The following is a 21512-nucleotide window of genomic DNA, read 5'->3' on the forward strand; positions in this document are numbered from 1 at the left end:
AGGGATTTCTGTAGCATTCGAGGACTTGCATCCAGGTGGAATGGGTGTGAACATTTTGCCCAGTTTGTCTCAGAACCCTCTTCTCAAAAAGGAAACTGATGCTACAGCTCCAGGGCCTTCCCCTCCTACTCTTTCCCCAGGGCTTGCATGGAGCAAGCTGGCCTCCATCGGTCCCAGGCATGTTTTAGCACTGTCTTTATCTACTCATACATCAAACCCTGTCACTGTGTTGTTCCATGTTTGTCAAGGTTACCTAAGTGGTACAGATGTACACATTTTTCTTTGCTGCTTATTTTTTTTCACTCCATACTGTATTCTGAAGACTTATCCATATTGATACATGTTGACCTAGATGGTTCATTTGAGCTTGAAAGATGATTTCATTGTACTAATAAGGGAGCTGAGATTGGGTTCCCCTGCTGAGAGGCAGTTATACTCTTCCTTGTTGTTCTAACAGATGCAACGAGAATCCTTGGACAAACACCCTCCTGCAGGAGTTAAGAGCTTCTCTGGGATGCCTGGAGAATCCCGCTGTGGGTGGCTCTTGCGATTCCTGTGATCTGAAGCTGTTCTCAGCCCCTGATGCTGTGAGTGTTGGCCCCTACTGGCTCAGAGCTGCTCCCATCATTCCCGTTCCTGTCCCATGCACAAACCCCCTCCCATGGAGGAGCCTCCAGACACACTGACTGACATGGGGGTGCAAGAAATTCAGCCCCTTCCTTGCTTCAAGGTGGATTGACTTTGCGATGTTGCTAATGCTCCAAACGCCTTATGGGAATAGACGAAAACTAACCTCCAATTGAGGACACGTCACCATTTACCACTTCCTCCTACCTCTCTTCTCCCTGAGAACTCTTCCTGAGTGAAACCCAATTCTTAGCTGGGGGAACCTTATCTACAACAGGCACAGAAATGTGGTGGATCTGCTGTGTCTTAGACCTTCTCTTCTTGAAAATGTATGCTGTGTTTCCAAATTGCTCTCCAAAGTCATTGCACCAATTGACATTCCCACCTGCCATGTATAAACATTGCTATTCCCCCTGCATTTCATCAATACTACTATTCAAGACTAATTTTGCCAATCAGATTGGTGCAATATACATCTCACTCACGCTTTAATTTGCATTTCCATGTTTACTAGTGAAGTGTTCAGACCTTTATAAGATTGGCATTGGTCATTACATTGCTTCCCGGTTATTTGTCAGCTCATGTCATTTGCCCATTCTCCGATTGCCTGGAAATAAAAGTTTGGCAAGCTGGCTTTTTGAAATTAAAAATTTTTTCACTTTCGAAATGGAATCATTCTCTTGACTGGGTTTGCGGGATGCAAATATCTTCTTCCAGTCATGGTTTTAACAAATCTATTTCCTTTTTTTTTTAAAAAGAAGTAAGATTTATTATTGTTCTCCCTAAACAATTACATTTTGTGCTTATGTTCTAGAAACTCTAATGCCCTAGACTTAATCATCTCTGTAGTCCTGTAAAATTTTAATGTCTGATATGTCATGTAGGACACTGCCAACCTAAAACTTATTTTGTGAATGATCTGAACAAGTATCTAATTTTATCTTTTTTTCTCAAAGGGGTATTTAATTGTTCTCATATTACCCATTATCTAGTCCATCCTTTACAAACTTGTCATGCTTGAAACTCTCACATATGTTTGGATCTGTTACTCAACATTATAGAATTTCTATGTTTTTTTAATATATGTGTATCTCTAGTCCTAGGACCATATAAAATGGATTTAATTATTAGTGTTTTAATAGCCACTGATGTAGAGTACAATGAGGTTTCTTTCCTCTTCCAGCTCCTTCTTTAAAGTTTTCTTGGCGGTTCTGAGGCCTTTATTATTCCATCTACATTTTGAGATGACCTTGTCAGGTTGCAGAGAGAACCCTGTTGCAAATTTATTTTGCAATAAATATATAGATTAAATTGGGATGGGGACTAGCCAGCTAGATGCTAGTGAGGCTTCCTCTTAAGAATATTATTTGTTTCTCCTCTGGCTGTTCTCATAGGCTCTGCATTGCGCCCTCATGTGGTGGGAGGACATCTAGAAATGAGCCTCGCTACATCTTTACTGCCCAGCTGAATGCTTCCTCCTCCAGGAAGTCCTTGGTGATCACCCGGATTCTCTAGGTGCTCCCTCTTTCCTCTGACCTCCTCTGCCCTTTCATATATCTCATTTTCCGATTATTTGTCAGTTCATGTCATTTGCCCATTCTCCGATTGCCTGGAGTGATTGCAGGATGTGATTGCAGGAGCTGTGTGCCTGGTGCCCACCCAGTCTCAGCTTCAAAAGAGGAGGGGCTGCATCCCTTTCATCTTGGGGTCCCTGGTAGCAGCCATAACAGGTTCTGATACTTGGTCCATAGGGAAGCAAGTGTGGGGTAACAGGCTCCTCCAAGGGAAGAGTGCTCCCACGGCAGGGAGGATGAGAGGGAGAGGATCTGAGAGTTTCAGGAAAAACTGGGGCTTGACATCAGCCCATTGAGCTCTCCGTGGCGGTTCCCACAGGCGGAGGTGGTGTGAGTGCCCGGGGGCTGTCTGGGTTACACGTGAGACAGAGCTGGCACCCGGATGGTGTGTGCCCCGAGGGGGCCCCTGAGCTCAGATGCAGCTCAGGGCAATGTAGAGACACTAACTCAGGTGGGCACGGGTGAGCTCTGCCATCTCGGGTCTTGGCCCCCGCTCCTGCTACTGTCCCTTCTCTGCTGGAGCAGCACTCGGCCTCAGCACCCCACCCCATGTCTGTTGAAGACGCTCGCACCGGTTCCCTTTCCCTGCCCCTCTCACCCACCTCTCCCCAGGAACTCCCGGCCGGTCAGTGGGTTCCATGAAAGGCACCTGGGCGCACTCTGCCTCGGGAGCAATCTCTGTTCTCCTGAGCACACGAGCCACAGAGATGAGCCACCACAGAGTCCAGCAGGAAAGGCTGGTGAAAGAGAACGTGGAGCTGCTGGTGCTTCTAAGGGAAGCTCGGGCACTGGTCTTGGGCAAAGCAGGGGCCCAATTCAGCACCCCTCCCCGCACCCCAACCTCACTCAGGCAAGTCCTTAATGCCCTGAAGACCCACCCCCCTGTATAAAATGAGCACTGGGATCCCACCTCCTGGGACAGATGGAGCAACCAGAGACACGAGGGTGAGATGCACGCAGCGGGCTCTGACATAACGCTGCTTCTTCCTCCACAGAGCACGTGAAGGTTATCCGGAGCCGGGCGGGGGACAGGGGGAACCAAACAGGAACACAGGCAAAGATGAGGCAGAATTTATTCTCATTATGGGCAAGTTCAAGACTCAGGATGGAGAGCACAGAGAGGCAGGTCCCGGGGGCCCCAGGGGGCACCTCATGCGGGGGGGCAGGGGCCACACTTTTGCCAGTGCCAGGCCCACTGTGGCCCCTGCCGAGGAGGCTCTGGGGCCCAGGAAGGGGGCGAGGAGGGGCGGGGAAGACAGGGTCCTCCCCGGCCCGTGTGCTGACCATGTTTCCGACTTCCATAGGAAGGAAGAACAGCTCGGCTATATAGTAATATAATATATAGAGGTGTAGAGAGCTGGCCGCGGCACCTGGGCGGGGCTGAGACTCCCCGAATTATTGCAGGGGGGAAGAGGGGGCTCAGTGCTGGTGGCTCGCGGAACAGCTGTGCTGGCTACGGGAAGGGCTGGCAGGGGGTGGGGGCCGGGCTCACCCCTCCCTGGTGGGGCTCCTGGGGCCCTGCCTGGCGAATCTCCCCTGGGATGGGGCTTTCTCATCCTGGGTGCTTTTTATGTGCTTTGAAGACCATTTTTGCATTGTCAGGAGTGAGGAAAAATATTCTGACATGGTAGAAAAAGATATTTACATACCCTGGTGGGCCGTAAGGGGGTGGACCAGTCTCTGGGAGTCGGGGGAGGGGTTCCCAAGTCTCTCCTCCCCAGTCATCCCACTGAGACTTGGGGGTGAGGGGCAGAATCAGGGGCTAGAAGGCAGGAGCCCGTAGCACTGAAACTTGGTCATTGCGGGACCTTGGGCAAGGCCCACCCTCTGGCCTCAGCTGTGCCCTCCCTGGGGGGACTTGGGAATGAGAAGCTGGGACCTTCCTATCCTCAATCCGAGGCAGGGGCTGGGGGGAGGGCAGGCCGGGGCCAGGCAGTGAGGGGGGGCATGGGACTCCCCAGTGAGGCGCCCCTGCGTGGGGTGGGGGGCACGGCAGAGACTGGAGGGGTGTGGGAGGCCCCTGGCCCCAGGCCAGGCGGCGAGTCCAGCTGAGGGCATGTTGTGTACTTTGCAGTGATGCCCAGGCAGAGGGGGCCTGAGGGGTGGGCTGGGAACCCTGTTTTCCTGTTGAAGCAGTGATGGGAGCCAGGTAGAAGCTGCAGGTGGCCCCTCACCTGCTCGAGGGAAGGCTCAGACCTGAGAGAGCGCCGGGGCTGGGCTCACCGGGGCGGCGAGGGTGCCTCGTGCTGGTGCGCTGAGGGCGGCCCACGGAGACCCGCTCCCAGGCTCTGGCGCAGCCGCACTCGGGACCGGCTGTCCCTGTTCCCGCACGTGGGCCCCACCTTGCAAGGGACAGCAGGCACACTGACTCGCATCTGTCCATGCTGGCCCACTAGGGACACACACGCACACACAGGTACACACATGCATGCACACACACACTCACACACATGCCCACATATGTGCACACACACACACACGTACACAAGTGTGAGTGATCACATGTGACCTTGCAGACTCCCATGACCTCCCACGAGAGCCCACAGCACATGCTGGCACATGCACGCGCGCGCACACACGCACACACACACACACACACATATACACACACACACGTGAGCGTGGTATTCCTGCTGGACACAGCAGCAAGGGGGGCGTGGGGAACAGTCCCTCTGCCCTGGGCTGGGGGGCAACTGACCCTTCCCGGGCTTCCTGACCCTGATCATTCCAGGCCCCACGGCGGGGTCCCTTGGACTGGGGCGGCCCAGCCGCTGGCCAGCCCTGCAGGTCCTCACTGGAGCCGAGGCTGGCGCAGAAGTCAGAGGTGCCGGCGGGGCCCCTGGGTGCTGGTCAGCTGGGCCCTCATAGTCTGGATGCTGCCCAGGATCTTCTTCTGATGGCCCATGAGGGTGATACCCAGGGCCCGAACATCCCTGGTGGGGAAGGTGGTGCTGAGCAGGCTGGCATGAAAACTGGACCATGCCCAGCCCCGGGGTGCCAGCCTCCTCTGGCCCCCTGCCCTCCCCGGTCCAGCCTGGCCCTCACTCACTGAGCGTTCATCCGAAGCACCATGCCCAGAGAGGAGTAGCCGCCTGCAGCAAAGTGGTCCCGGTAGCGCCCCATGCGGATGGAGTCCAGCCAGTCCCCCACGGTGAGACCCCCGCCGCCCCCGCCCCCTCGGAGGTCAAAGCAGCTCCGGGCAAAGGCAGGCGGCGGGCACCTGAGACAGGAATGTAAGTCCTTTGGGGGCCCTGGCACCAGCCAGCGCCGGCCTCCCTCCAGGCTCAGGAGTGGACAGGGTCTGAGGAGCAAGATCCCAGGCCTCGTGGACAGGCTTAAGGATGGCCCAACTGGGCAGGGCCAGGGTCAGGCTGGGCAGAGGTCAGGGCCCAGGTGGGGGCAGAGGTCAGGGCCCAGGAGGGGGCAGAGGTCAGAGCCCAGGCGGGGCAGGCCCAAGGCCTGGTCTAAGTCTAGTCCTGTCTGGGGTAACGGGGTGCCGGGATGTGCAGACACCTGCTGACCGTGGCCGTAGCCCTGAGACTCTCAGGGCTGCGGATGAGCGCATCGAGGACGCTGACGATCTGGGCGAAGCGTGGCCGCTGGGCACGGTCCTTGTGCCAACAGTCGAGCATGAGCTGGTGCAGGGCGCGGGGGCAGCCCATGGGGGCGGGCAGGCGGTACCCCTCCTCCACAGAGCTGATGACCTGGGGGCAGGAGCGCAGGGCTGGCTGGAGGCCTGCCCACCCCCCCACCCGTACCCCTCGTGGCCCACTGGGGCGCTGTACTCACGTCCCGGTTGGTCATGTTCCAGTAGGGCCGCTCCCCGTAGGCCAGCACCTCCCACATGACCACCCCGAAACTCCACACGTCGCTGGCTGACGAGAAGGTCCGGAAGGCGATGGCCTCGGGTGCCGTCCAGCGAATGGGGATCTTCCCCCCCTGCAAGGGACGCGCAGCGCTGAGGCCCCAGCAGAGCTGCCGGGAGCTGAGCCCTGGTGCTGCCATGTGGGTGGGGGGTAGCACCCAGCTGCGGTGAGAGTCCCCAGGGACCCGTGTCTGGACCCCCATGCTTCTCTCCCCCACTCTCCTCTTGGTGTCTGCCCACTTCCTTTCTCCAAGGGAGCATTTCGAGGCTCAGAGGGTGGCACCTGAATTCACCCCCAGAGAAGGATGCCCCTCCCCCGGATGGGGGGGGGAACACCTTCCGGAAACAGCTGGGTTTCAGCTGAGCTTTAGAAACAGATGCGGGGTCATCGGTGACTCCCAGCATCTCGAAGTGAGGGAGGGATGGGAAGTGGGGCAGGGTGTGGAGCAGCCCCCCAGGGCCCCCCAAGCCACCCAGTGGTAGGAAAAGTGGACAAGGTCATTTCCCAGAGAGGAAAACTGCAGGGCAGAGCAGCGGGGCCTGCCTGGTGGAAGGCACCCTGAGACTTCACCTCTGCCTGGGCCCCTCCCCCCCTCCCTGCTCTGCCAACAAGGACGGTGGGAGTCAGAGCCCGGTGGCCTGCTCAGGGCCTCGACTCCTCCCCCAGCACCGCTGGCCCTGCCCTCCCGCCCCCCCCATAGAACTCGGCGTGGGGGCATGGGGGTGCAGGCCACGCACCGTGGTGGTATACGCGGCGTCGGGGTCATCCTCCAGCACCCGCGAGAGCCCGAAGTCCGACACCTTGCACACGAGGTTGCCGTCCACCAGGACGTTGCGGGCGGCCAGGTCGCGGTGGATATAGCCCAGGTCGGAGAGGTAGCGCATGCCGGCACCCACGCCTCGGAGCATGCCGGCCAGCTGCATGATGGTGAACTGGCCGTCGTGCGTCTGCCGAGGACACGCCTGTGCATCAGGGTGGGGCCCCAGGCCTTTGCCAGAGCACTCCCCATCTAGGGGGCACACTGTGGCCTCCCAGGGTGCCCCCCTCTCCTTTGCACTCAGACCCTCCCAGTGGCTTTGCGTTTGTTTTGCAGAGGAGGGAGAGCCAGAGAGGCTGCGTGTAAGAGTGGTGGTGGGGGCGGGGCGAGGGGGCTGGGAACGGAGCCGTCCCCACGGTCTGCAGGAGGCTCGGCCCCAGCCTGGGGTGGGGACTCTCACGTGGGGTGGGGGCTTGGAAAGTAGCTTTACTGGTTGACCCACAAGTACCCCCCACACACACACTTCAGGCTCCCTCTGCCCCCGGGTCACTGCGTCTGAGCTCCTAGCTGAAGGCCTCGCTCCACGGCACGTGACCCCAGGATGGCCGGGCTGGGGTGGGGGAGGGCTACGCACCCGCAGGAAGGCGTCCAGGGAGCCGTTCTCCATGTACTCGGTCACAATCATCGCCAGGCGGCCTGCGGGGCGGGGCAGGGAGACCCGAGCGGCTGAGTCACACCCACTCCAGGAGCCGCCAGTGCTGGGCAGCACTCAGGAACTTGGGGGACCCGGCCCCCCATGTGGTCCCAGCTCCGGGCTCCTTCTGCACAAAGTCATCTGGGGCCCAGAGACAGCAGTGGGGCAGGGCCTGGGAGAATGACAGAGGGGACGTGGAGGGACCCTAAGGATGAGGCTGTCCCCCAGCACTTACCGCGGGTGACCACGCCCTCCAGGCGGATGATGTTGGGGTGGTCGAACTGACCCATGATGGATGCCTCGCTCAGGAAGTCACGCCGCTGCCTCTCCGTGTAGCCGGCTTTCAGGGCCTTGATGGCCACAGGCACGTCCCGCTGGCCTGGCACCCGCAGCCGCCCGTAGCAGACCTCTCCCGACTCCCCTGAGGTCCAGAGGGGCGGGTGGGGGGAGGGCGATGAGACCCTCGGCCTTTGCTCAGAAACCTGCAAGCCCCCAGTCTCATGCAGCCACGAGCCCCAGGGGCTGGCCACACCCCTCTTCCTCTGTCCTGGCACCCACTGTCCCGGCCCTTGCTATGACTCCTGCATGCACACACACATATATGTATGCACACATACAATGCACACGCATTCACACATACGCATGCACACACGCAGTCATACACACATATGTATACACACACGTATGCACACACGAGCATGCACACATGCATGCATATATACACTGGCCTGCATGTAAGCACATGTGTATGCATACAAGCACACACATGCACTCACACACACACATACACGCATTCCAGGCTCACCAGAGCCAATGATTTTCTCGATGTGGATTCTGGAGGCTTCGATCTCTCGGGTCAGACTGCGGCCAGCCCGGCCCGGCTCCTCATAGGTGTGGGGCTCCGCGTAGAACTGGGGCTCCGGAATCTTTCCCGGGGGGTGGTGCAGGGGCAGGAAGACAGGAGGAGGCGCTGAGGGGCCAGAGAGGAGGCTTGTCCAGTGGGTGCAGCAAGGCTTCTCTCCAGAGACCCTGGGCCTGGGGAGTCTGGGGGGACTGGGGTGGGGTGTGGAGTGTGTCTGGGACCCTGAGGGTGGGCACTGAGTGCTTGCAACATGAAACTGAGGGCTCAGAAGGCTCCAGAAAGTTCTAATTCTGCTTTCTAGGGTCACTTCTAGAAGCCTTAAGATCTTTCTAGGGGCCAGAGAGATAGAACAGTAGGTACAGTGCAGGTGGGTTTTGATCCACTGTATGTGGTCCCCTGAGCACAGAGCCAGGAGTAAGTCCTAAGCACCACCCAGGGTGGCCCCCCAAACAAAAACCAACCAAAAGAGCTTTTGAGCTGTTCTGAGGTGACCAACATGTGACCAAATGCCAACTTAATTGCTGGGTGTGGCTCTCTAGAACGGGAGTCAGTCCTTAAACTCTCCCACCCGCAGCCTCTGGCCTGAACCCCCACCCGCTCCCCTGAGAAATGCAACCTTGGCCAGCGCTTGCAGCAACACGCCGGGGCCATTGTGCGTGGGGTTTGCATTGGAAGTCGCCTGCTGAGAAACCTTTCACTATTGCCAGATCTTCGGTGACCCCCACGTTCTCGGCCCTGTATGGGGTCCTGACCCGCAGCTGAAGAAGCCAGGAGCTAGACAGCCAAGTTCCGACGGCTCCGTGGGAAACAGCACCCTCACTGACTAATATACTGTCTCCCATGGGCACACTAGTGGGGGTGAAGGCAGGCAGCCCCACCTATGCCTGCTTCCAGGGCCTCGGCGGGATTCTGGAGAAGCTCGCTGTGGCAGGGGCTCCTTCCAGGAGTCTGCGACAACCCTGATACTGCATGCAGAGGCACATGGGAGTCTGTGTCTGCCTCTCCCTGGGGAGAGGGGGGCTGGGGACCCGGGAAGGGGGAGCAGCTCCGTGCCTCTCTGTCGCCCGATGTCCGTCTGTCTGTCTGCCTCTTGGCTTCTCTGCGGACTGCATTTCCCTTCCCACCTGTGCCCCCACCCCTAGACCCGTGCTTCTCCACCTTGAACGGACTCGCCCCGCCCCTGCGCCCCAGCACTCACCCTCCCCGTTCTGATAGTGCATCTTCTCCTCCTCCGAGTCCTGGAAGGCCTTGCTGTAGCCGCAGTGCCTGTGAGGGGCAGCCCTGCCTGAGCCCAGCCCGTGCCCAGCCCCGCCAGTGCCCAGCCCAGCCCTCTCCCCTGCCCTCGACCCCTCAGCTCCTGCCACCCGGCCCCTCTCGATGCTGGCTGAGCCCACCCACACGCGCTCAGCCCCGCCGAACAGCGGCTTCCCACCTTGACAGAGTTCTACTGAGTCCAAGCCACATGGGCCTGGCAGCAAAGCCCACAGTGATACTAGTGCCAGTCCACTGGAAACCACCTTAGAGGCTGGCACATGAGGCTTGTGGGGCCAACTGTGCTGAAGGGGGGCCCTCAGCTTCTGCATTCCAGACCCTGTCCCCATTGGAGTCCAGCCTTTCTCCTTCCCTGGACAGCAGCAGGGAGTGAGGGCGCCACGGCCAGGAGCACCATGGATCCACGGGACTAGTTCCCATTCCTCTTCTGGTGTCTGCCTGGAGAGTGGCCGAGCCCCGCTGCGCGCCCAGGTACTCACCTGCAAAGGGAAATCAGAATCTTCCTCCCTGGAGTGTTGCTGGGAGTCAATGAGATGGAGGGGGTGTGAGAGAGACTCACAGGTGACAGTGTGGATTTGGGCTTGAGTGACCAGGGAATGGTGGTGCCGTGGCCTATTGGGGGAGGGGGACGGTTGCGGCTGTGGAGGGACCAGATCGGGGACGGTTGTCTGTCTAACACTGAGCAGAGACGCAGCGGGCAGCTGGCACTTAAAGACAGGTCCGTGCTGGTGACGAAGATTTGGGGGCATCAGCATGAAACCATGGGCTGAGAGATGCTCACTCGGGCAGGAGGGTGAATAGAGAGAAAGGTCTGGGACAGGCCTGGGGTCCTGAGCTCTTGGGGGCCTTGGGGGTGGGGGCGGGCTGTTGGGAAAGTAGAAATTGGCAAATAATGGAGGTGAGGCCAGACAGGTGAACGGGAAAAGGGGGAGTCTGGGCCAGGGAAGGCCAGAGCAGTGTCCCCAGGAAGAACGTGTAGTTATGTTGGTGTGTCCAGCCCCTCCTCGGGCGCTCGGGACCCCGCACCACACACCTCTTCTTGCAGATGAGCAGCAGCAGCAGGACGACCAGGCCGGTGATGAGAGTCAGGCAGATCCAGACGATGGTCCGGGTGTCGTAGCGAGGCCCTGCGGGAGGAGGTGGCACGGGGCAGCCTCTCAGCCCCGGCCCGGGCCCTGAGCCAGCGGGGAGCCAGGGTGCAGCCCTTGCTGGCCTCCCCTCCCCTCCCCTCGGCCAGGCTCCTTGGCTTCCCGCCTGGGACCACCACATGCTGCTGGGACCCCGGGAGTCACGTGACTTCCCGGACCCTCCCCTGCTCCTCCCCTGCTCCTCCCCTGCAGGAAAACGCAGCCCAGGGTGAGCCTCCTGCCGGTCACGCTAGCAGTGATGGAGGTGCCCGCTGCGCTGGCCCTCCCGCCCGCCCTCCAGGGGTGCCGTGTGACCTTCAGCTCTCAGGGGGGATTGCGGAGGCCCAGAGGGCTCTGGCAGGGGCCCAGGCCCTGCCGCCCCGGGCACAGAGCAGAGCAGGTCCTGCGGGCGGCCCCCACACCAGCACAGGCTGCAGAAGTGCAGGTGCTGACTCAGGCAGAAGGGCTGGTTCACCGTGAACCCTTCTAGCCTGCACCCGCCCCACACTGTCCCTGGGTCAGGAGAAGAGCCCAGCTGGCAGGAGATGGGAGGGCGGGGGAACTTCCAGGCCGGGCCGCAGACGCCCCTGAGGGCCTGTTCAAATCCAAAGGTGCCCCCTCCCTGCCCACCACCCAGATTTCTGATGCGGGAGGTCTGGGGTGGGGCCTGAGAACCAGCATTTCCCACCGCCCTCTGGCTGAGAGTGGTGGTGCTGTTACTACGAGTCCCCAGCCCTGCTCGCAGTCACGTCCCAGAGGCTGCCGGCAGAGTGACACTGGGGGAGGGGCACGGGTCTGTCCCCACTGGGCCCGGCTCAAGTCCTGCCTGGCAGGGCAGTGCCAGGATGTTGGTGGCACAGCTCAGACAGCCGTTTCCCCCATCAGAGGTGGACGTGGCCAGGGCCTGAGGTTCTCGGGAGCCTGGGGGTCAGTCTCCAGGCAGCGAGCAGGGGGGCTGCCCTGCAGAGCACCTTGCTCAAGGGGGGTAGGGGGGCAGCAGCCAGCCCGGCCACTCACATGGCTGCCTCCTCTGAGCCTCGGCTGCTCAGCTTCTTGTTGCTGATGCCGTGGAGCTGGGACTGAGCCTGGCGTGGCCAGTGCCAGGGACAGAGCCCAGTGCTCACCAGGCCGGCCACAGGCTCGGCCCCCTTTCACCTGATCCAGCATGGCGACCCACGCCCAGACCTGCTCTGCGGACCCCTGGGGACCTGGGTCCCCAGACCTGAGGGTCCTGCTCTTCTGACCCCCCAGGGAACCCTCACCCCAGACCTGGGGCCTCTGCTCTGTCTGCTGACCCCCAGGGCCCTGTGCCCGCCCCTCCCTGCACTCACGGGGCTTCCCAGTCTCCACCTCCACGGCCTGGCTGAAGCGGCCGCAGCCCGCCGAGGTGCGGGCGCGCACCTGGAACACATAGCGGGTGCCTGGCTTGAGTCCAGAGACGGTGGCCCTGGTGGTGAGGGCCTTGAGGGTGGAGTAGCTCTGCATCTCCTTGTCCTGGTGGGGGAGGGGCTCTGTGAGGGGCGCCCGCCCTTCCAGCCGGCCCAGCCCCCCGCCCCTCCCCCCAGCCCCCCCTACCTTCTCGTAGTACTTGATCTCATACTCCAGGATGATGCCATTGGGCTGCTCCGGCTCCTGCCACAGCAGCGACACGCTGGTCTGCCCGGCCCGCTCCTGCCGGATGACCACCACCTGGGACGGGGCTGGGAGGGGGCGACCTCGGTCAGACAGGGGCAGGCGGCACAACCCCTTCCCAGACCCCACCCGCATATCAAATCCTGGCTGAGCCCCATTCATCCAGCTGGACCCAGGTCCCCGCCCGAGCAGAGCAGGGGTTGCCGGCCTGGTCAGTCACCAGGGATACCACGGCCTGCCCCGGCCTGGGGCACTGGGATGGGGGCCCAGACAAGGCCAGAGGACCCTCGACCTCCTCCTCCCCCTCCTCCTCCCTGGCCTGACCGGTCTGGGGGAGCATGCTAAACCCTTCCTCCCGTCCCCATACAGAGCTGGGAGCTTGGTCACAGGGGTCTGGGACTGAACAGATGCTCAGGGGGCCCTGAGGTGGGGTGAGGGCAGGGGTGGGGGGCAGGCAGGGGAGGAGCAGGGTTCTCACTGCCTGGTTTGGTGGCATGTTGGGACCTCTGCACTTCTGGAGAAGGACCAGAGCTGACCAGGGACCATAGGAGCTGACACGGTGGGGACAGGAGCTGGCCTGGGGACCTCAGCAGCTGACAGAGCGGGGACAGGAGTGGCCCGGAGATCTCCGGGGCTGACGTGTTCTCTGTCAGTCCCATCAACCCACCCATTCCCTCCGCCAGCGCAGTCCCCGCCTCTGCCGTGCTCTGGCCATGGCAGTGGGTAAGAGAGCTGTCAGCTCTGCGCTGTCTCTTCCGCCCCAGGCTCCCTCCTCCCTCTCTGCTCTGCCTCTCCCTCACTGGGCCCCTCCCTGCCCCCACAGCCTGCCCTCACGCCCCATCTGGGGATCCTGTCCAGGGGCAGCCCGACCTCTCGCGCCAGGGCTCATGAAGGCGGCCTGCTCTGACAGGCCTTCCTGGACTTCAGCCGGGATGGGGTGTGGGTTCACATCATGGCGGGCACACATAGGCGGCCTGGAATGCGGGGGCACCATGTATGAGCCAGAGTCCCCCCAGACAAGTTGGGGTGCTGCTGCAGGGGAGAAGGGGGAGCGGGTCATCCTCGCCATTACCTCCCCGAGGCTCCTTCATGGTTAGTGGTGGGTAAGGATCGGGGGATCGGGGGTGCTGCAGAAATCCAGACAGACCCCACGGAGCTCGTGGGGACCCAAAGAAACTGCAACACAAACCAGCACCAGGGGGCAGGGCAGGTCGCTGAAATGCCACTGGACCCAGGAAAACATGGTATGGGGAGAAAGGGGCCACGTTGGCCCGATGGTGAGGGCCCCTTCACTGTCCCCCGGGACGTGGATGCTGGCTGAGCTGAAGACAGAGGAGCCTGGGGGGGTCACAGGGAGAACAGTGGGCAGCAGTGACGGGCACGTGGGTCGAGGGGCCCGAGAGGCGCCGAACGGTCTCTGAGCTCAAGCACACACTGCGTGTGGCTCCCCCATGCCTGGTCTTGGGCTGGTTTCCTGGCGTGCTCAGGATGTGGCACAGAGGGCGAATCAGGGAGGAGGGCGTCATCTTCACGGCTGTCCAGGCAGGGCCCTGGGTGTGCCCCGGCATTGAAACCCTGGTTTCCATGCTTTAGTGACTAAAACAGGGGTGGGGGTGGCGTGGAGGGGGTGGGGCCCTTGGGGAGGGAGTCGGGTTTAGGTGTCACGAGCATGGGTCCTCAGGAGGGTAGGACGCATGTCCCTTCAGGAAGGGACACCAGCAAGTTCACATCCACCCTCCTCCCACCTCGCTGTGAGAATGTACTGGGGGGCAGCAGCCGGGCTGGGGTTCAGCGGTCTTGGATTCCTGGCGCCTAGCACCCCGAGGTAGAAAGTTCCATGCCTGATACCCCCAATCTATGAAGTTCTGTTCTGGCAGGTGGAAGAGGGGGAGACTGAGGGGTGAGGTGGGCATGTGGGATGGTCACCCCCGGCGGTGGTGCCAAAAGAAACACGAAGGTGACGACGTGGATTTGGACTTGAGTGACCCAGGGAATGGTGCTGCCGTGGCCTATCTGGGGGGAGGGGCTGTGAGAGGGGCAGGATTGGGGTTGGTTGTTTGTCTGACACTGAGCAGAGACGGAGAGGGCAGCTGGAGCTCAGGGGACAGGTCTGTGCTGGTGACACACATTTGGGGGCACCAGCATAAAAGTTGCGAGCTGAGAGAAGGTCACTTTGCAGGAGGGTAGGCAGAGAGGCTTCTGGACAGACCCGAGCCTTCGGGGGTGCAAAGATGGGGGAAGACAGGCCAGACAGGTGGATGAGCAAAAGGGTGGGTTGTGGGGGCGGGGGTGTCTGGGGCAGGGAAGGCCAGAGCACTGTCCCGAGGAGGAAAAGGCAGGAGGAAAGGGCCCATTGCACTGGCCTCTGGAGGGAATTACAGGCTTTGGGCAGATGAGGAAGGAAGCCAAGTCGCAGGTCTGAGAAGGCCCGGGAGGAGGACGCAGACAGAGCCACTCAGCAAGAGATGGACAGCTGCTGCCCGGGCACGGGCTCGAGGGAGGCCTGCCTTGGCGGACGGAGCACGCTCCATGGCATCAGAAGCTCCTGGCCTTTCCAGCTTGCCCTCAACCCCAGAATCGCTGGCCACTGCCCCCCTATGCTGTGGCCAGCAGCAAGTGACCAAATGCAGGGCCAAGAGGAAGGGGTGCTCCCCGGATGCCCACCCATGCACAGTCTCTGCACTGGCTGGGCCCTGGAGGCCAGGACACCTGCTTCCTGGGGAGCAAACGGGCCTGGGTTCGAATCCTGCCTCTGCCACTTCCTAGACGTGGAACCTAGGCGGCTCTCTGTGCCTGTTTCCTCCACGGTGACACGGTGGGCACAGAGTCTGAGGACTGTGGGGTGTGTGGAGGAGCCGGGGCGGAGGTCCAGGGCACACGTGGTGGCTGATGGGGTGGTTTGGGATCAGCTTATCTGTCATCTGACAGGAAGGACACACCCAAATTTTTGTGGGTTTTTTTTTGTTTTTTTGCTTTTTGGGTCACACCCGGCGATGCACAGGGGTTACTCCTGGCTCTGTACTCAGGAATCACTCCTGGTGGTGCTCAGGGGACCATATGGGATGCTGGGAATCGAACCCGGGTTGGCCATGTGCAAGGCAAACGCCCTACCCGCTGTGCTATTGCTCTGGCCCCGGTTTTTTTTTTTTTTTGGTCACACCCAGCAGTGCTCAGGTGTTACTCCTGGCTCTGCACTCAGGAATCACTCCTGGCGGTGCTTGGGGGACCATATGGGATGCCGGAGATCGAACCCAGGTCAGCCGCGTGCGAGGCAAACGCCCTCCCCGCTGTGCTATCTGTCACTCCAGCCCCAACACACCCGGATTTGTTAAGAGGTTCTGGGGGCTGAAGAAGATCCATGGCCACTGTCCAAACCGGTGTGACCAAATCTGTCCCAGGGGCTGCAGTGGCAGCTGCTCCAGAAAATGATCATCAGAGTTGATTTCAGGTTTTAAATGACATTTATTGAGCCTGCACCGTGGCCAGGAGCTGGGTGAAGCGTGTTCCTCTCTCCTGCTTAAGCTCCATGGCTGTGCTGGAGGCAGGCACTATCCTCGCCATTGCACCAGACAGGAAACAGAGGCAGAGAGGGAACATTCCAGAATCCAGGCTGAGGACGGGCATCCTGGCCTGCTCTGGGCCCTCGGCTTCCTCTCGCTCACAGGACGGGCTCTAGTTGTCTAAAGGCATGAAAAGCCTGCGGGAGGCAGGGCCAGGGTGGGCAGGCGTGCGCCCCCCAGGCCACGACAGGGTCCTTCACCTCCCGGGAGGGGCGGGGCGCGGGCAGGGGCTGGGGGACGGAGCATCTCCGCCTACCTGCCTGGTTCGTGGTGATGTTGACCACGGCTGCCCGGCGGGGCTCGGGGCTCAGGTCGGACACACCGTTGACAGCCTCGATCCAGAAGGAGTAGTTCATGTGGGCCAGCAGGTTGGCCACCAGCAGGCTGGCCTGCGCCAGGCTCGCCTGCTGCGGCACAAAGCGGGTCCCGGCCCCGCAGGCCTCGCAGCGGCCCAGGGCCCAGGGGCAGCGGCGGCACACGGCGTTGTAGGTGATGTCGCTGCGGCCGCCCGGGTCCAGGGGAGGTGCCCACTCCAGGGTGACAGAGGTGCCGTTCACGCTAGAGATGAGGTTCACCGGCGCCGAGGGTGGCCCTAGGGAGCAGAGGGGCACAGTGGGGCACAGGGTCCCCCCACACACTGACCAGGGAAGGAAGGGGGCACCTGTGGCATCTGGGGTGCGAAGGCAAGGCCACAGGACTCCACTCTCTGGACAGAGGGGTGTGTGCAGGGCCTAGAATCGGAAGCCTGGGGACCCCTGGGGCCACAGCGGCCACCCTAGATGTGGGAGGCCTGGTCAGGTCATTTCTGAGCAGACTCCACTCCTGACCCCTCACCCCTGCCTCTTGCTGGAGTTAAAGTGAGGCAAAGGCAACCCCAGGGCACCCCGTGTGTGCACTGAGCCGCACCCTCTCAGTCCAGGGAGCAGCCCTGCTAGTGTGAGGACTTGGGGGTGCAGTCACGAGCCAAAAGGCTGTGAAGGCCTGAGACGGACAGAACTTGGAGATTCAGCCCCCCGAAGCTGAGGGCCTGTGGGGGCCCAGAGCCCAGACGCCAGAGTGACAACCTGGGGTTTCTAGAATCTTCATGCTAAACCATACATCTGGCAACAAAGCAGAAGCCAGCTGGACTGGACATGGACTCTGCTCTTGGCCTTGATCTGGGCTCACCATGGTCTGAGGAGTGGCCATCCCTTCTGGCCCACGGGGATAGTACACAGACCTGGACAGTGGACACAGGATGTGTATGTGGGTGTTGGTGGACGTGTGTGTGAGTGCATGAATGTGGACGTGTGTGTTGTGTGTGTGTGTGTGTGAGGACCTGTGGGTGTGCCTCTGTGTGTGTGTGTGTGTGTTGATTATGCCCGGGCCCCCATCTACCATGCACAGGGACTGTGGGGCTGGGTGGAGAGAGAGAAGGGAGGAGGGGGAGGAGGAGGAGAGGGAGGAGGAAGAAGAGGGGAAGGTGGGCATTGAGGCTGTGGTCCTTCCTGGCAAAACCAGCCCGACCTGAGTCAAGACGCCTGTCCCCCTCCCCACACAGGGCAGCGGGCGGCTGGATGAGGCTGACTGAGCAGGTGGAACCCCCCCAGCTGGACTCGGGTCCCTCCGGGCCGGGAGAGACGTCAGCAGAGCAGCTGTGTCAGCAGAATGCAGGACAGTCACGCAGCCCTGCAGGCGTGGAGCAGGTCCCTTGAAGGCTGGTGTTGTACCCAGCACACCAGACACCACCTCCCTTGCGGGGGAGCTTGTGTACACCGCACTCATGGGGCGCATCCACCCGTGCTCTGCTGGGGACAGGGGCAAGAGCGCCCCCCAGGGCTCCATGGTGCCATCCCAGGGGGACATCTCTGGCCCTCTTCTGGGGTGCTCAGAACCACACACACACACACACAAACATACACACAAACACAAATACAAATATACACAAACACACACAAACACACACAAACACAAATACACACACAAGCACACACAAGCACACAAATACACACAAACACACATGAACACATACAAACACACAAATACACAAACACACAAACACAAACATACACAAACAACAAATACACACACACACACAGGCTCTTGCCAGTTCAGCAAGGCTTAGGGTGACGAGGCCTCTCTAGAACCTCTCAACTCACCGGCAAAGCCCCTTTGCTTGCCCACCACGGCCCCCAGGCCATGGGGCCCTCACCTGCCCCGGGGTGGAGCAGAGGCGGGGAGGGAAGGCAGGCAGCTGCGGGACTCGAGACGAGAACAGGGGGGTCAAGGCCCCCAGGAGGAGAGAGACGCTCCCGCCCACCCCCGTCTGAGCCCACTCCCAGAGGCAGAGGGTGGCGGCTGGAGCCTGGCCTGGTCCTGTGTCCAGACTCGGGGCCGGGTGCGGTGGGTGGGGGCACTCACGGGTGCAGGCGGCAGACGGCGGGTCCAGTGCTGCACGGTAGTAGCTGAGGTCGCAGTGGCAGGTCTGGGCGGCGGGCGCTGCGGAGTGGCTGTGGGGCGGACAGCGGGCGCAGAGCTGGTCCCCCGGGGCCGACTTGTAGAAACCCAGCTCGCAGGCTGCGGGGGAGAGCACGACGGTGGGTGACCAGCAGGTCACTGGACAGCCTGCAGGCAGCTCCCGCTGCAACGCACGGGTGCCCCAGGGAGCCCGGTGTGGCCCCGCAGCACCCTGCCCTCTCCTGCAGGTGGAGGAACTAGGACGGGGCCGTGGCTTACCCAGAGTACATCGGGGCACGCTGAGGTTGGGACTCTCATGTCCATGGCCCAGACCCAAAGGCGTGCCCCGAGCCCCTCCAAACCCCCCTCACCTGTCCTCCAGAGCCTTGTCCCTCCCTGGCCCCGGGTCCAGGCTCAGATTCAGTCCCTCATGGTACACCGGTCCCTGAGCGAGACGCCAGCCTCAGGGGGGCCACCTGAGGGCTGAGAGTCTAAAGGGCTCTAACCCCAGGGATCAGGGGAAAAGCACATGTCAAACGTGCGTGAGCTCCCGAGTCCTGCCTGCCACTGCGTGCTCCCTGGAGCACCCCCGGAGCCACCTCTGAAACTGAACCGGGAGTAACCCCCCCCAACAACCCACACTCACACTACCTGGGTGACCCCCAAACGAAACATAAGACCCAAACACAGGCAGACCCGCAGGATAAGGTCAGAGTTCTCTCGCCCAGCGCCCAGGGCATGCCCAGCTCAGAAGCTATCAGTGCTGTGGCATCAGCTCTGGGCGGGTGCAGACCCCAGGGCCCAAAGGGGCCAAACCAGCAGCCAGGAGTCCCTCCCCCCGCTCATGCCCTGGACCAAAGTCCTTTGCAGCAGTCACGGGCCAACAAGGCACTCCCTGGGTTCTCTTCCCACTGAACCCCACCCTGAAGCCCAGTGCCGGAAGTGGCTTCACTGGAAAGGCCATCCTGTCATTTCCTTTCTGCATGGGGATGTATCACTTTCCTATCTTAGCTAAAAATCAGGTGAAGTTGTGAAATTCTGTAATTGAGAGAAAGCCTGAAATCGGGACCAATGATAATGACTGTAAGCTGCTTCACTGCCTGAGGCCACGGAGCCAGAGGGGGCTTGTGGACGGGGAGTTGGTGAAGACAGTCCAGTTCTGAGGTGCGACCCCCCGCCACTCCTTGACGCCGGGGCTGACAGAGAAGCCCCCCTGCCCTGGAGTTAGGGGAGGTCCTTGCTGGTGCACTCTGATCTCTTCTCTCTGGGAGGCCCGGCCTGACCACGTGCTCCTGAGATGGGGGGGTCGGGGCTGGCTGTGCTCTTGCCAGCAAATATTTGTTTAATAGGTTGTTGAACTGGATGATAGGCGGGATTATCGGATGCACATCGATTAGCATCTTGGGGCTGTTTGCTTACTCCTGCTGCTCAGACTCCCTCGCCCGCTTATGAACTTCGGCTGGAGACTGCAGCTGAGGAGAGCTGACCTCACACCCAGGGAGTGCGGCGTGGGGGAGAGGGAGCACCCAGCCCAGTCTGCGTTGCAGAGCCTCCGACTGCTGAGGTACTGCCCAGTGAAGGGCAGAAAAGCAGGAGCCGGCAGCCTGGCTGCCCTTTCCCGTCTCACCCCCTCACCTGGGCCGAGGGAGCGGGCACTGAACCTGTTTCCTCATCTATAAGATGGGAATGGGAGCTGGAGAGATAGTACAGTGGGTAGGGCACGTGCCTTGTGCGCAGCTGACCCAGGTTCAACTGACTTCCAACATCCCATATGGACCCCCGAGCACTGCCAGGAGTGATCCCTGAATGCAGAGCCAACAGTATCGCTGGGGGGTATGACTCCCAAATCCCCAAATAAATAAATGAATGAAATGAAATGGGACCCGGGGCTGGCTGCAAAGATTATGCCAGCAGACACAGATGGATTCCTGCGGGCACAGGGTGTGGGGCCGAGCTAGGAGGCTGGTGCAAACACAGCTGAGACAGACTCTGGAGAGCTCGAAGGCCTGGACTTCCCGGTCAACCATGACGGAACTCAGGTGGCAGAGCCTCCAGGGCCAGGTCTTTGCCCCCCCACCCCCAAAACCCTTCCAGGGCTAAGCGTTGCTCTGGCTCGGGCATTCTGCGCCTCACGGGGGAGCAGTTCTTACACGCTCCACTAATACCCATATGGCTCTCATGGTCAAGGCCAGATTAATCCAAGCAGCGAGAATAAAATAATCTTTAATAAGAATACTAATCACTAGGCCTCAGGGAGCCCAGAGACCTGGAGGCAGAGCTGGGAATTAATGGCCGAGACAGATGGAGCCATTCTGGGCCGGGGTCCGGCCCTTGCTGTCCACCCAGGGCGCATCCGGAGCCTGGTGTGCCGGTGGCGGTGGGCGCTGGGCCAGGAGGGCGCTCCCACCCTGGCCGAGGGCGCCTTGAGCGGGACACCTGTCAGGCCGACAGCTGCCCGCAGCTCCGGCCACCTCCCTCCTCTCCCCACCAAGAGCTTGAGATTTGACAAATAAGGTGTCCGCGGCGGACGAGCACAGGAAATTAATTCTAAATCAGATTTTAAACACAGTCAGGTAGGCAGAGGGCTGCGTGGTTCCCGCGCCCCTCTGCAGGGAGCCGCCAGTGTTTATAGCAGATGATGACCAGCCACAGAAACCCGGCAAGGGCTGACTGGGGTTGCCACGCCCCTGGGGGAGGCTGAGTCCCCCCAGCTCGGGAATGTGGGGTACAGCCTGGTGTGGAGGACAGGGCCATGGCTGCTTTCTGGTGGGGGAGCCATGGGGAGGCTTCAGGTTCAACCTACCTCTCTACCCTCCTCACCCCTGCAGGCTAGACACGCTGGGGCTGTGAGGACCCAGGGCGGCTTCCCCCTGCCTCTGAGGGCTGAGTCGGCCCTCCTGCCTCTTCTTGGGCTTCCTGCCCACCTCCAAAACTTTCCAGCTACCTTGCAACCAACTTGTGTGGTGAGCTGGAGGCTGGGCCTGTGGTGGGTCTCACATGCTGGGTCCCCCCTCTCTTTTCTCTGGAAAGAGGGGGCACTCTGGGCTACTTACTCAGCCCTTCCTCTCAAGGGTGGGCCCACAGAGAACCCCTCAACAGGGAAGG

At 60.9% G+C, this 21512-nt stretch overlaps 1 protein-coding gene across 5 annotated transcripts in view; it reads right to left on the minus strand.

Moving 5' to 3' along the window:
* Positions 1-3271: 3271 nt before the first annotated feature.
* The window catches only part of EPHA8 (EPH receptor A8), a 34907-nt gene continuing 16666 nt past the window's right edge, over positions 3272-21512 (minus strand). For 3 of the 5 annotated variants that reach the window (XM_055139606.1, XM_055139607.1, XM_055139608.1), the window contains exons 4-17: positions 18372-18527; positions 16228-16563; positions 12355-12479; positions 12111-12273; positions 10686-10779; positions 9579-9646; positions 8324-8488; positions 7754-7939; positions 7459-7520; positions 6805-7014; positions 5991-6140; positions 5715-5905; positions 5251-5421; positions 3272-5134 (exon numbers count right to left, since the gene is read on the minus strand). In XM_055139606.1, the coding sequence (XP_054995581.1) occupies positions 5020-5134; positions 5251-5421; positions 5715-5905; positions 5991-6140; positions 6805-7014; positions 7459-7520; positions 7754-7939; positions 8324-8488; positions 9579-9646; positions 10686-10779; positions 12111-12273; positions 12355-12479; positions 16228-16563; positions 18372-18527 (2192 nt within the window). In that variant the 3' untranslated portion in view covers positions 3272-5019. Of the gene's footprint in view, positions 5135-5250; positions 5422-5714; positions 5906-5990; positions 6141-6804; positions 7015-7458; positions 7521-7753; positions 7940-8323; positions 8489-9578; positions 9647-10685; positions 10780-12110; positions 12274-12354; positions 12480-15861; positions 16109-16227; positions 16564-18371; positions 18528-21512 lie in introns of those variants that run through there. The other 2 variants (XM_055139610.1, XM_055139609.1) reach the window with 2 other exon arrangements.

This window comes from Sorex araneus, chromosome 5 (assembly GCF_027595985.1).
Source record: "Sorex araneus isolate mSorAra2 chromosome 5, mSorAra2.pri, whole genome shotgun sequence".
Classification (NCBI taxonomy): domain Eukaryota; kingdom Metazoa; phylum Chordata; class Mammalia; order Eulipotyphla; family Soricidae; genus Sorex; species Sorex araneus.